The sequence below is a fragment of the Nycticebus coucang genome, chromosome 3 (assembly GCF_027406575.1).
Source record: "Nycticebus coucang isolate mNycCou1 chromosome 3, mNycCou1.pri, whole genome shotgun sequence".
Classification (NCBI taxonomy): domain Eukaryota; kingdom Metazoa; phylum Chordata; class Mammalia; order Primates; family Lorisidae; genus Nycticebus; species Nycticebus coucang.
The window spans coordinates 5,312,030-5,324,397 of NC_069782.1; the positions used below are offsets into that span (position 1 = coordinate 5,312,030).

General features: G+C 45.8%; 1 protein-coding gene across 1 annotated transcript in view; it reads left to right on the forward strand.

Moving 5' to 3' along the window:
- Positions 1–12,368, forward strand: part of EFCAB6 (EF-hand calcium binding domain 6) — a 228,447-nt gene that overhangs the window by 56,920 nt on the left and 159,159 nt on the right. The window contains exons 8-9 of the mRNA XM_053585237.1: positions 5,001–5,137; positions 8,863–8,975. Coding sequence (XP_053441212.1) covers positions 5,001–5,137; positions 8,863–8,975 — 250 coding nt within the window. The remainder of the gene's footprint in view (positions 1–5,000; positions 5,138–8,862; positions 8,976–12,368) is intronic.

Genomic DNA, 12,368 nt, shown 5'->3' on the forward strand with positions numbered 1-12,368 from the left:
CTAGTCTTCTGTTATCTTAGACTGAGAGGTGGGGTAGTGGAGGTGAAGAGGAGGGCTGAGTGAGAGTAGTGACGGTTCAGCCACTCAGTGCTCCTTAAGAAGGGTGAGTGGCCCTGTGGTCATTTGGAGCTCTGTCCTCAGTCACTGATCCCGGTCAGCAATCTTCTTTACACCACCGTTTACTGAATGTGTCCCACGTGTGGGGCATCTGTACACGAGAGTGCATTTCATCTTAACCTCACACCTCCACAGCATCCTCATTCATCTCCGTTTCACAGATGAGGAAACTGATGTTTAGAGGAGCTATGTGGCTTCACCCAGGTTACCTGAATAACAGGTGGGAGCTGGCATTGGAGGCCTCATTTCGGAGGCAGTGACTAGACACCACACTATTCTGCCCTTCAGGTCCCCGGTGAAGAGGAAGGAAGGAGAGAGGGGATCTGGGGGTTGCCCTAGCGGGTTCACTCTGGCCTAGAGCAATTTTCTGTGCTTTTTGCTGGGGCAAACCACCTTGCCTGAGAGAAAGTTGTTTTTCCTCATTCCCTGTCTGGCTTTAATCTTAAAGATCAGACCTTCTTTGCTTCTTGTAGTAACATCTATGATTCTGCCCTTTGTAAATTCACCCAAATCTTTTCTTTTTTACTATTTTAATTTAAATTTTGCTCCTATTGCTTCTTTTAAAAAAATGTTATTTTTATTTTTAGCAATCACCTCCTTCTTTTGCTTCACTTCTGAGCCGTAAAGGGCACCAAGAGGGTCACATACTGGCCTGCTACCAGGGTCTGCAGTGCTGTGACGTGGGGCAGTGGAGCAGGGGGAGTGCAGTGAGAGTGGCAGGGGTGAGGAGAGCCAGGCTGGATGCTGAGAGTGTTGAGGTGCTGAGGGTAGGCAGTAGGAGTGCAGTGGAGGCCCACAGTGCAGGGTGCTTGGGGTACAGTGGGGCCAGATGGGGTGCAGGGAGGCCAGGCTGAGAGAGGGGAGTCAGAGTGCAGTGGGGTGCCTGGATATGGTGGAGGTCAGGGTGCAGTAGGGTGCTGGGGTAAGGTGGGGTGCTGAGGTGTGGTGGGATATCGGGATGTGATGGGGTGCCAGGGTGTGGTGGGGGTCAGCATGCAGTGGGGTGCTGGGGAAAGGTGGGATGCTGGGGTGTGGTGGGGGTTGGGGTACAATGGGGTGCCAGGGTGCAGCAGGGTTTGGGGTGCAGTAGGGGTTGGGTACAGTGAGGTGCCAGGGTGTGGTGGGGTGCCATGGTATAGTGGGATGCCCTGGTGGGGTCAGCATACAGTGGGGTGCTGGGGTGAGGTGGGGTGTTGAGGTACAGTGGGGTTGGGGTGCTGAGGGAGCTGGCTGGAAGCAGGTCATCCCACTGTGAGCCCCTGGGATGAGAGATGGCAGGGACTGGAAGATGGCCGGAGGAGAACCCTGTGGGACAGCTTCTTCAGAAAGCCTCAGGCCCATTTCTGGGCTACTGGGCCTTTAATTTACAGTCAGACTAGCTACCATTTTAGTTTTCTTTTACAGTCCTCAACACTTTTCCTCCCGTTCAGGGAGGAAAGTTCCCCCGAAGGGTCTTCACCCACGTGGAGGTGAATGAGGGGGAGTGTGGGAGAGGGGAGCACAGCCAGCTGAACTTGCTCTGTGAAGGGCCCCGAGTGAACATCTGCCCAGCTGTTCCACTAGGCTGTGTCTGCACTGGGAAAGCAGCACTAGACAATATGTAAATGAATGGGCATGGCTGTGTCCCAATAAAATTTATTTATGGATACTGAAATTTGAAATTCACATAACTTTCACATGTCATGAAATATTAGTCTTCTTTTGTTTTTTTCTAACCATTTAAAAACGTTAAAGCCAATCTTAGCTTGCAGGTGTACAAAGCCAGGTGGTGGGCAGTGGTGGGCTGCACCTGGAGCGCAGGGGTTGGGCCTCCACAGTAGTAGGGTCAGCTGGGAGACGGCTCATCTCCTTGGGCAACAACAGGGGGCAGAGCCGAGTGTTCTTCTCTGAGCTGGATTTGGAGGGTGGCAGCGGCAGCAGCGGCTTCTCCTTTCGTTAGCTGTGCGCAGGCCTCCTCTCTCTCTGTGGATTTGGCTCTGAGCACTTCTGGAAAAAGCAGAGATTTGAAGGGCAGGAATGGGATGGCTGGACAGCAGGGGCCAGGGAGGGAGCTGGTTTCCAAGATCAAGCAGAAATGAGCAAAGATGTCAAGGTGGATGTTGGGGATCCAGAGACTGGATGGGAAGGTCGTTAGGAAAAGCATCCCATCCTGCCCCAGCTGGAGGAAGGCGGCACTCTGCAAACAGAGCCCAGACCCTGCTCCATGGAGTTTGCATTTCAATGGAAGAAGAAAGACAGTAAACATACAGAAAGAAATACAAAACGGTCCAGGTGTTGATGAGTGCTAAGAAGCAAGTGGCCAGAAGGAATGAGGGTTACAGCAAGGGTGTGGGGTTGTTGGAGGTGTGATGTGAGCCCTGCAGCTGGGGTGGAGAGCCGGAGGGAGGCCAGTAGAGGTACAGCCATCCAGGGCCTGACAGGCTTTTCAGCACCTGAGAAGGGCCCCTGATATGCTTGTGAATTCTAAATGGTTGGCTGTGGCTGGGCCTAGGGACCATGGGGGGCAGGGAAATGGGGTGGGACACAGCCTGGTCACTGTTGTTGGGGGCCTTTAGCCATTTTATTCCTTCTTCCATTTTTCTTCTCTCTTAACCATGTATGGGACAAGTCTCGTACTCTACGGCCCTAACTTTGTTGCCTCTGATAAGCTCACCATCTGCAGCTCAATTCTTCAGGCCTTGCCAAACTTCAGCCTGACAAATGATAAGAAACTTGGAGACGAAGCTCTCTCTGGTGGGTGTGAGCTCCGTGCCAGGCTTGCCGCCTCCCGGCTCTCCGCGCTGGAGACCCATATGGGTTCCTCTGGGTTTTTAAAAGCGCATTGCCTCATGTCCTTCTTTTTACCAAAAGGGGCAAATTGGGGTTTGACGGCAGACAAGGTGCTGAGATGTTTAATTGGCCTTGAGAGCAAGGGCTCATAGTGGCGAGGGCTCCTCGTGGACAAAGCAAAGGCTCTGAGCGTGGAGTCTCACACTGGCGCCCTGCCCGGCCTCTTCTCTCCGAGCTCCCTGGATGTTGAGGTCAGGGGAGCCTCTGCTCTCCAGTCGTTCACTGTTCTCTAGTTGGGAGGTTTGAGTAGAATTTAGCACAGGGCTTTGTACCCAACAGACATTCCTTCAGTTACTGTTTGTGCAAAGATCTTACTATAGTCATTATTCCCCTGACACTGACTAGCATCGTTATGCATTCAGGATGGCCTGAGCATGTGGACCAGTGATCTGGGGGGTATTTGCAGACAAATCACAAGGCTTCCTTAGAGTGTGGCTTTTTTCCAAGCAGCTGAGAAGACAAATTCATTCATCTGTCCAAATAAATGCTTGCTGAGTGTCCACACTGTGCCAGGTGCTATCCTGGGCCCCGGGACCGAGCCAGCATTTGTGGGGCTGGGAGGGCAATAAAGACAAACAGGGGTGACATTGTTGATGAGGAGGACTAGGAAGAAATTGAGAGTTTGGGGCTGGGGATCCCTAATTGCTATAGGTGATCAAGGAAGGCCTTTCTGATAGAATGACATTTGGCCAAGGACTGAGAGGCCAAAGGGACAGGGTCACCTGGTTGCACAGCCCACCTGGCGGCCTGGTGGGATCATGGAGGTGCATCCCTTGGAACAGGACGGAAGGCACCACATCTGGGCTTGGAGCCAGGCAGATGGCAGTGCGGGGACCCTGGGAGTTTTGTCCCCAGTGGCTCCTGTTTTCTCTGTAAAATAAGAAGCAGGGTTGTCTGTGGAGAAGGAGGAGGTGGGATGAGAAACTGGAGGTGAGGAGGGTGGAGAAAGTGGGAATGGCTGTGTGGATGTGTGTGGAGCACGTGTGAGAGTGATGGTGTGTGGTTGAGCTCGACCATACAGGGGGCATAATGCAATGCCACGTCCTGGTGGGAAGCCTGGAGGCGTCCCTGGTATGTCTCAGTCCAGCCACATCAGGCCACTCAGACAGGCTTGGGAGGGGCCGTGAGTCGAATTTACCTTCCGGTGGGGTCTTGCTGAGAGGCAGAGGTGGAGGAGGGGAGTGGGGAGCCGAGTATGTATGCAGGGGGCTGTGGTGCGGGTGGGGGATCTGAAAGGATGTGGGGTGAGAGAAACAGAGGGTGGAAGGAGGCAGGAGCCCAGGCGGAGGTCCTGGCGGGGTCAAGGCTGTGGGCGTGGGCCACGGAAGGGAGTAAACTGGAAAGACGTATGTGTGTGAGGGGGCGAGTGGCTGCCATGTGGGGCAGGACTGTGTGGCCAGCTATAATTGTGTGTGAGCAGGGGGTGGTCACTTCCCTTATATAAAATTGGGGAAAAGGTACTTCTCCAGGTGGCTTGGGAGGATTCTGTCACATAGCTCTCACGCCTCCTGAGAGCCCCAAGGGTCAGCCCTAACAACTCACAAGGCCTGTGTGCCCAGTAAATAGCATTTGCTGAGTTTGGAGAAGATCTCTATAAAACTTTTCTGTAACATCTTTTAAAAATTCAGAGAGGTTGAAATATAATCATATTTTCCAGCTCGTAGTAAAAATAGTTTGCATATGGCTGTGAAAAATAAGAGTTGTGCAGGTCTAGCTATGCCGGCCCTGTAGTTTTAAAGTATCAATTAGCAAAAAAGATTTTTCATATGGCCCTAAAAGGGAATGAATTGTGTATGAAACTTATTACTTTACATCAGAAAGAGTTTTTTTTTAAATTACTAAGACCATTTACAGAGCAAATTGCCTTGAAAACATTCAATAAATGCAAAGTGTTCTTCTTTTCCATAGACATGCCATCTTGCAATGCCTACCACTGTGAGTCCTTGAAAACATTCTATTTTACAAGAAGTATTAAGAAACTTTCACATTTGTATTACCATTTGGTTTTTAACACTACATCTTTTGACTTTTCCTAAATCACTTTTTATATGTAGGTTTTCAAAAACATTAAAACCATTATCAAAGCCTTTAAGCTTATTGATGTTAACAAGACTGGACTGGTTCAACCACACGAGCTAAGAAGAGTTCTGGAGACCTTCTGTTTGAAGTTTAGGGACGAGGAATACTGCAAGTAAGTGCACACAGGTGTGGGGGGGGCCCCGGCAGAACTTTCAACCCAGAATGAGACCTGTTGGGTTCACTGGATCCATCTCTCACCCCCGCCCCCCCAACTTCCTTTTCAAAGAGGCACTGGCTGGGCTTTCTCCATGAATTCTGTGAGAGCTAATGGTTCTCAGTCCCTAAGCAGCCTGGGGCGAGCCCTCTGGCCTGCAGGTGTGGCTGCGGCCGGATTACTGAGTGTCCACCGCAGTTGTCTCTTTGCCCAGCTGGGCCCTGTGACTTCCATCCTAGCATTTTCAGTTCACGGTTGATTTTCCCTCCAAGCCTGGGGTTAGGAGAGACAAATTTCAGGGTTTATTCATTTGTTGGTGTGCTCCCTGTCGGCTCTCCATCCTGATACAATAACAGAAGCTTAATTTTCCGTGGAGGACTGTCATTGCTGAGGTTGGGGGGGGACGTGGTGGGGAGATGATGAACAGCAGAACATTTAGCAGCTTCATGGCGTTTGAAGGCTGCCACCACCTGCTCCTGACTCCAAGGGCAGCACAGGGAAGCCTCCAGTGAACTCCAGATTATTTAGAAGAAGCCAAACCCCTGGCTTCTATGGCCACTCGAGCTGAGAGGAAATCCACTGGAAGAATGGCCCAAGTTCAGCTTAATTCACACGGTACCTTGCCAAGAGGTCCATTCCCTCTTCCCGCCTTTTCCCAAACACTCTTCTAAATACCCTCCAGGCCATTAACAAAAGCTCTGAGCTCATTATTTCTCCCGGAGCCTAAGCTTTTCACATTACACTGGCGTTATCAGTTGCCATTAAAATGGGTGCCTGAGCTCCTTGCGTGGTGGCCACCACTGTGGGTGGGGCTGATAAACCTGCCCCCGGGCACAAGTCCAGCAGGCCTGTGACCTGTCAGGGCGGCTGCAAGGGCTGAACTGCAGGCTGACTTTAGAAAATGCGGATTTCCTACTCTTTTCAATCCTTTCTTCTTCTTTTTTCCTCTTTATAACCCACCTCCGAATATAAAAGACATAATAGATGTTTTAATTTTTATATCTTTTCTGGCTGGGAAAATGTCCAGAATAAGATCCAAACAAAACAAATTAAATAATTTTGTGCACGCAATTATAGAACAGAGGCAGCGCTCCTCTAAAACAGGCAATCAAAAAACAAAACAGTGCTTTATTTGACAATAAACCTTGTGTTTGGCACTGCAGTCTACAACCTAGTAAATCTATAAAAAATGTTACTGTTTCCCCATCTCATAAGTATTGAATAATAAAGAACTCCACAAATTTTTATTTGAGGTTTTTTTTTTTTTTTAAGCCTCAAAAACAATGCTGTTTTCACGATAAGGCTTGAGAAACTTAGCATAATAGAATTTTTTTCCTTAGAGTAAGAAGCACAGAGGATCAAAAGGAGACCATTTCTTCAATTGCTTTAATGCTTTTCTCATTGAAGCTCAAGAATATTCTTTTTCCTCGAGTAGCTGCTTCAGTATTAACTTTGCCTTTTTAGTTTTTGAGCAGAAAACACAATGCATTTGTGAAACCTTCTTTTATCCAACAGCTTTTCTATTTTGTATCAACATTTGGCTCTGGCTGTGGTAGAAATGGCCTTGGCTTTGAAGTCGGGCAGGCGGGGGGTGAAACCTGTGCTCTGCCCCTGCTACTTCTCAGGCCCTGGGGAAGGAAGGGCCTGGGCCTCTCTGAAACTCAGCTTCCTCTTAAGGAAACAGGGAACTGAGCAGCCCTCCCTGCAGTGCTGGGGGTGAGGGTTCAGTGTGATGCACACGACATGCCTGTCACCCACCTGCACTTAGTAGGTGCGCGGTTCATGGTGACCATATCATAATCATCAACATTCCCTGAGTGCCCTTTACTCTTTGATAAATAATTCCTTTTTGGCTGCAGAATACTATCCAGTCTATGTCAAACAAGAGGCCAGAGATGAAAATTACCCCCAAGTTTTAGACTTAATCTGGACTCACCTGAAATCTACCAAGTCCATTGGATTTCTTACCCCACCGTACCTTCCTTTGCTCAGCAGGACAAAAGCCTTTGATCTAAGCAAAATAATTTATGAGCAGCCTTGTCAAACAAAGGACTAAATGTCGGCCTGCTTCCTGCGTGAAGCACAGTTCCAGGTGGCCGTGCTGGAGAGGCTTCAGGGATGATTGGGGTCATTCCCTGCTCCCTAACTGCGGCCTTCCCAGGTGACTGACTTGTCTTTGCAGGCTTGTGCACCCTCCTGTCCAGACTTCAGGGCCCTGTGACGCTGGCCCAGCTGGTTGTATCTTAGGAATGGTTCTCTCTCCCATCCTTTCTTCTTATGAAAAGCCTTTTGAGATGCTGTATTTTTGTGCAGTGCTGAGACTTTAGTTTTGAAATTTTATCTGCAGAAAACATTACCATGGTATTCTGTAGCATGTACTGTGAGTGGAGATGGCCTGGGAATTGAGACAGCGCAGGGTTCTCCTGGAGCAGATACCAGTTTTAAGGAACGCTGCACTTTCATTGAAAACCAGAAGGCTGGCCAGGAGCCTCTCCTCCGTATGCTGACATTTTCCTGGTGCAGCAGACTAGCTCACACCTTCTACATGACAGGAACTCAAAAAGGAGGATGTTAGGTGCCACCTTCTGGGTTCTCGAGCTTACCACCTCATTTTCACAAGCCAGAGACGATGACTGAAAGACGAGCTGCTCAGGGAGGCTCAGTGTGAACACCTGGCAGCTGCTGTGACTAAAAATGAGTGTTCTTATTAGAACAATAGGCAAGATTCATCAGAGTGAAAAAAAAGTATGCATTGAAATGAATAAACGACATTACTCTTTGTTAAATTTGGAAAACAGAAAAATAACAAATACTTTAAGTGATAATTACCAAACTTTTAGAAAGCAGTATGAAATTAGATAATTATAGAACTCAACACATATGGAGAGTCTATAACCAAACATTTAAGAACTGTCAATTTTCAGAAATGTAATAACACAGAAATGATCTAGAAAACCATTTATCAAGTGACAGATTTAAATAATAGAAAATTCATTAAAAAAAATCAAAACATCCTCCTTAACTTTAAAAAAGAGTATCTCAGTATATTTTAAGGATAGACAGCGGTTAAGTATTTTTCAGATTCCTTATTATATATAAACATCACAGACTGCTTCAAGAAAAGCTTTGTCCCCTTCACCATCCACTGTTTTGGAATCACTTGACATCTCCGTTTCCCTCCAGAGAAACACACGCAGTCAAGACTATCATCTATGCTTACCCCTCGCCCAGCTCTAGATTTCGTGGTGAGGGAAATTTTATGCTAATAGACTCGTGTCCCTCCAATTATTAAAGGCAAGTGGGACCTGCTTCTGCTGTCTGAGTGGAGAAGTGGTGCTTTGCAGGCTAAGCCCCAGCTCCCCTGCCCTCCTCCTGGAGAGGGAGGAGCCCCAGAGGTGTTTATGTGCACCAGGGACACCCCCAGCAGGGCCTGTGATGTCCCTGTCTCATTCAAACCTTTATGCAGCCATCTGTAGGCCAAAGAAGTGGAGTAGCTGCATTAAAAAAAAATCATACAGTAAAATTTCCTAGGGTTTATTTTTAAATCCCAGCTATAGCTAGAAACAGACATTAAAATGAATGAATATCAACCTCAGTACAAAGGATACCTTAGTAACAAACTTGCTTCACTATAGATTCACTGTGTCATAATTTCTGATTTCGAAAGAACGTTTATATTTTAGGTTTTCAAAACACTACAACATCGATAAAGAGCCTACAGTGGATTACAATGTTTTCTTGAAGAACCTCGGCATAAATAGTGACTTGAACCTTAGATATTTCATGATAAACCAAGGTAAGTATTTTTTAGTGTGTAATGAAAGATTTCAGTATCTATTGGCATGGTAATTCCTCTTCTATGAATCTTTTCTGGAGGAAATACTTTCAAATATAGAAAATACATCATCTACAAAGATAGCCATGGCATCATTATTTATAAGAATAATATAACTTCCTAACAGTAGAAAAAGGGCTGCGTGAGGTGCAGGGTTTCCACATAAGAACAGTGATTGCCACAAAGAATTAGTGATAACATAGAATATGTATATGGAAAGTCTATCACTGATTAGAAAATATTCCAAAAATATGATAGATTGTCTTTAAGTGATATATCTCTGGGTGTTACTTTATTCTTCTTCCTGCTGCTTCTGTAGTTTCAAAGATTTTTCATAATAAACATATCTTTCTTTAATGATGGGAAAATCTTCGTGTAAAAGGGGAAACGGTTGAGTAATTGACAGTAATGTCAGACTTGGAAAGCCAGGTTTATGTAGGCAGACAGCCTGGAGAAGGAAAACTGTTCCTGGTACTAACAGTCTTTATCCCCACCTCATCAGTATTATGCTCAGAGTTACCAGCCTGTTGGGTGGTTTTGGAGAGAGCAGGGGTCCAGCTCATTGAGGATGAATGTTCCACATATGAACAGTTCAATCAGACACTCGCCCTTGCTGGCCTGTGGCCATCTTCCTTGCCTTAAACGGGATTTGTCCTCAGTGGATTATTGCATCAGAGGTTTGCCACCACGGCCCCTTCAACATGGCTTGCTGCTGTCTGCTTTCCATTGAATCGTGCGCCAGAGAGTCACTGCACACCTCCTGTGATTCTCAGACCCACCTCACTAGCGAGCTGAAAAACGGCAGATTCTCAGGTTTCAGCCTGGTTTCGCTACCCGAGATCACTTACAGCAGACTCCAGGATGCAAGCGTTTAAAGCCTCCCATGCCAGGCACTCTGCTAAGCGTGCCCATCATCTTTTCATATTCCCCACAGCTCCGTGAGGCAGGTACTGATGCAGATGAGTAAAAGATTGAAGTAAACAATCAAACCCATCCCACCACCGAGAAATAACCACCGTCAATACTATTCCTGGCATTTTCCATGTGTCTATATGGAAAGGAGGGACGGATAGAAAGAAGCACATTTATAAAGATGGATTTATATAGATGCTGTTGTATATAGGAATTTACTTTTACTCGAGTGTATGAGAAGAATAGAAATTTACATGAAATTCAAGAAAATAATGAATTTATCTTGGCTGCATATAATATCGATGGGTCACATTTTTCCTCTTTAAAACGCCATGGACTGACCCATTGTCTGCTGGTACAGAGTCTGGCTGTGGAGAAGTCTGACGCCTCTTAATTTTCTCTCTATTGGTGATTTGCTCTCTGGCTGGTTGCCTAAAGAATTATTCATCCCTGAATTTCTTTGGCATAGCTAGGATAATGTGTTAATGTTGTACCTTCTGCATTAATTTTTCAGAACACAGTATATTTACACTCCGTAAATTCAATCTTGTCTTCATGTCAACAAATTTTAGTAATAGTATATATTTTAAATAAATCTTTCACCTTCCAGATTTTTAACTTCAGAGATGCAAACCGTCCTTAAGTTGGACTGTCTTTGTCTAACACATCTATTAAATTCTCTCTAAGCGCCTTATTGTTTTTGTCTTTTCCCTTTATATTCATAACGACCATCTTAAATCTTTTATCTGAACCTGTAATTAGATTTTCACCGAGGTCTATTTTATTTCTTGCTGTTTCTAATTTACTTATTAGTTCTATAATACCATTTTCCTCAGGTCTACTTTATTATTTCCCATCTTATTCTTTTCTATTTTATTTCTTTAGCATCCCATCACTGAGTTCTTGTTTTACTAAAAAAGATCCAAGATACATTTAATGTGAATCACTGAAAAGAAAACCAAACAAGGAATGGCACAAAAGCTAAAAATTACAATTCAGGAAATGTTCCCAAAATAAAAGACACAAATATGAAGATTTGAATAGTATACATTGTACTCAGGAAACCAATCATGAGTATCTGTATTATGACACGTTCAAGCAAAATTATTGGGTTTTAAATAAAAAGGAAAGATTCTCTGGGTATACAGGCAAAAAAATCAAGTTACAAATAAGGGAAGTAAAATCAGATTCTCCTCAAACTTTTCCTCAGCAAAAACTTTATGTCATCAGGCAAGAGGTAAAGATACTTATGGTACATAAGGAAAGAAAATTTGAGCCAAGACTTTTATATCCAGAAAAATTGATTTTTCAAGTATTTAGGTCAAAAATGAACATGTAAGAAATCAAAGAATATTATTTCCATGAGGATTTCCTGAGGAATCTAGAAAACAAGCTTTAAATAACCAGAATGATTAGAGAGACAAACGTAAGGAGGGGAATACAGGAAAGGTTTTCACTCCTCCTACGGCAATCTTGCAGACACTGGGTGACTAGGGTGGAAAGACCCACTTCTTAATGACTTAAGCAAAAAGGAATCAAAAGATAAACCAAACCTTAGAAGTGATCGTTGAACTGCCCCAGATACTAGGATGGGCACACCTCACAGACATTTGTAAGTTCAGTTCCAGAGTGAGTATCGCAACCCTTTACCGCTGGCTTTTCTAAACAGAGAGCAACATGTTTCTCCCACTCTGGCTACACTAGATCCTTAATAATCCATCACCAGCTTGTTCGTCAAAAGCACCATCTATTTGAACACATGAAGAAATGATATTGGGAACTGATTTTCTTTTTCTATATTTGTGACCTACATAAACCACTTGAAGCTTTGGATTCCTTCTCTGATTCAAATCAACAAGGATCCTTCAGAGGAAATTTTGGGGAAATCAGAAGGTGGCAGGAGTTGTTATACCGCATTGAAGACTGAAACTGTGTACCTGTGTGGAGAGTGGAGTCCCTAATGCACCCCAGCTGGTCCTGCCGGCCAGCCTGGGGCGACAGCTACAGCACGTGCACACGTGGACTGGGCCACGGGCTCCCCAGGGCAGGCCTCACCCCCTCACCCCTCTCCACCTCCCAAGCTGGGCTTGGTGTCTGAACAGAGCACCAGCGGCTTCCCTAGGTGTGTCATAGTTGTCTCCCATGAGTCGCCATGTTGAGTCGCAGCCTCACAGGGTGGAATGAGGACAGGCTGAAGCATCAGAGAAGTGTGGGGAGACCTCTGCGTGTCGGACACGTTAGACTCTGCTTCCGCGATGTGGATCCCTCACTTTTCAGTGAGGCTTCTTGCAGCTTGTATGTCCTGAGATCCCAGTTTCAAACGCTTGGCCCACTGAAGCCATAGAATTCCAGACCATGTTCTAAAGGACCAGCTTTCTGTTTTATTATGTGGCCTAGAGGGAGCCACTTGGGGTGACTTTTTTTTTCTTTCTTCCTTTTTTT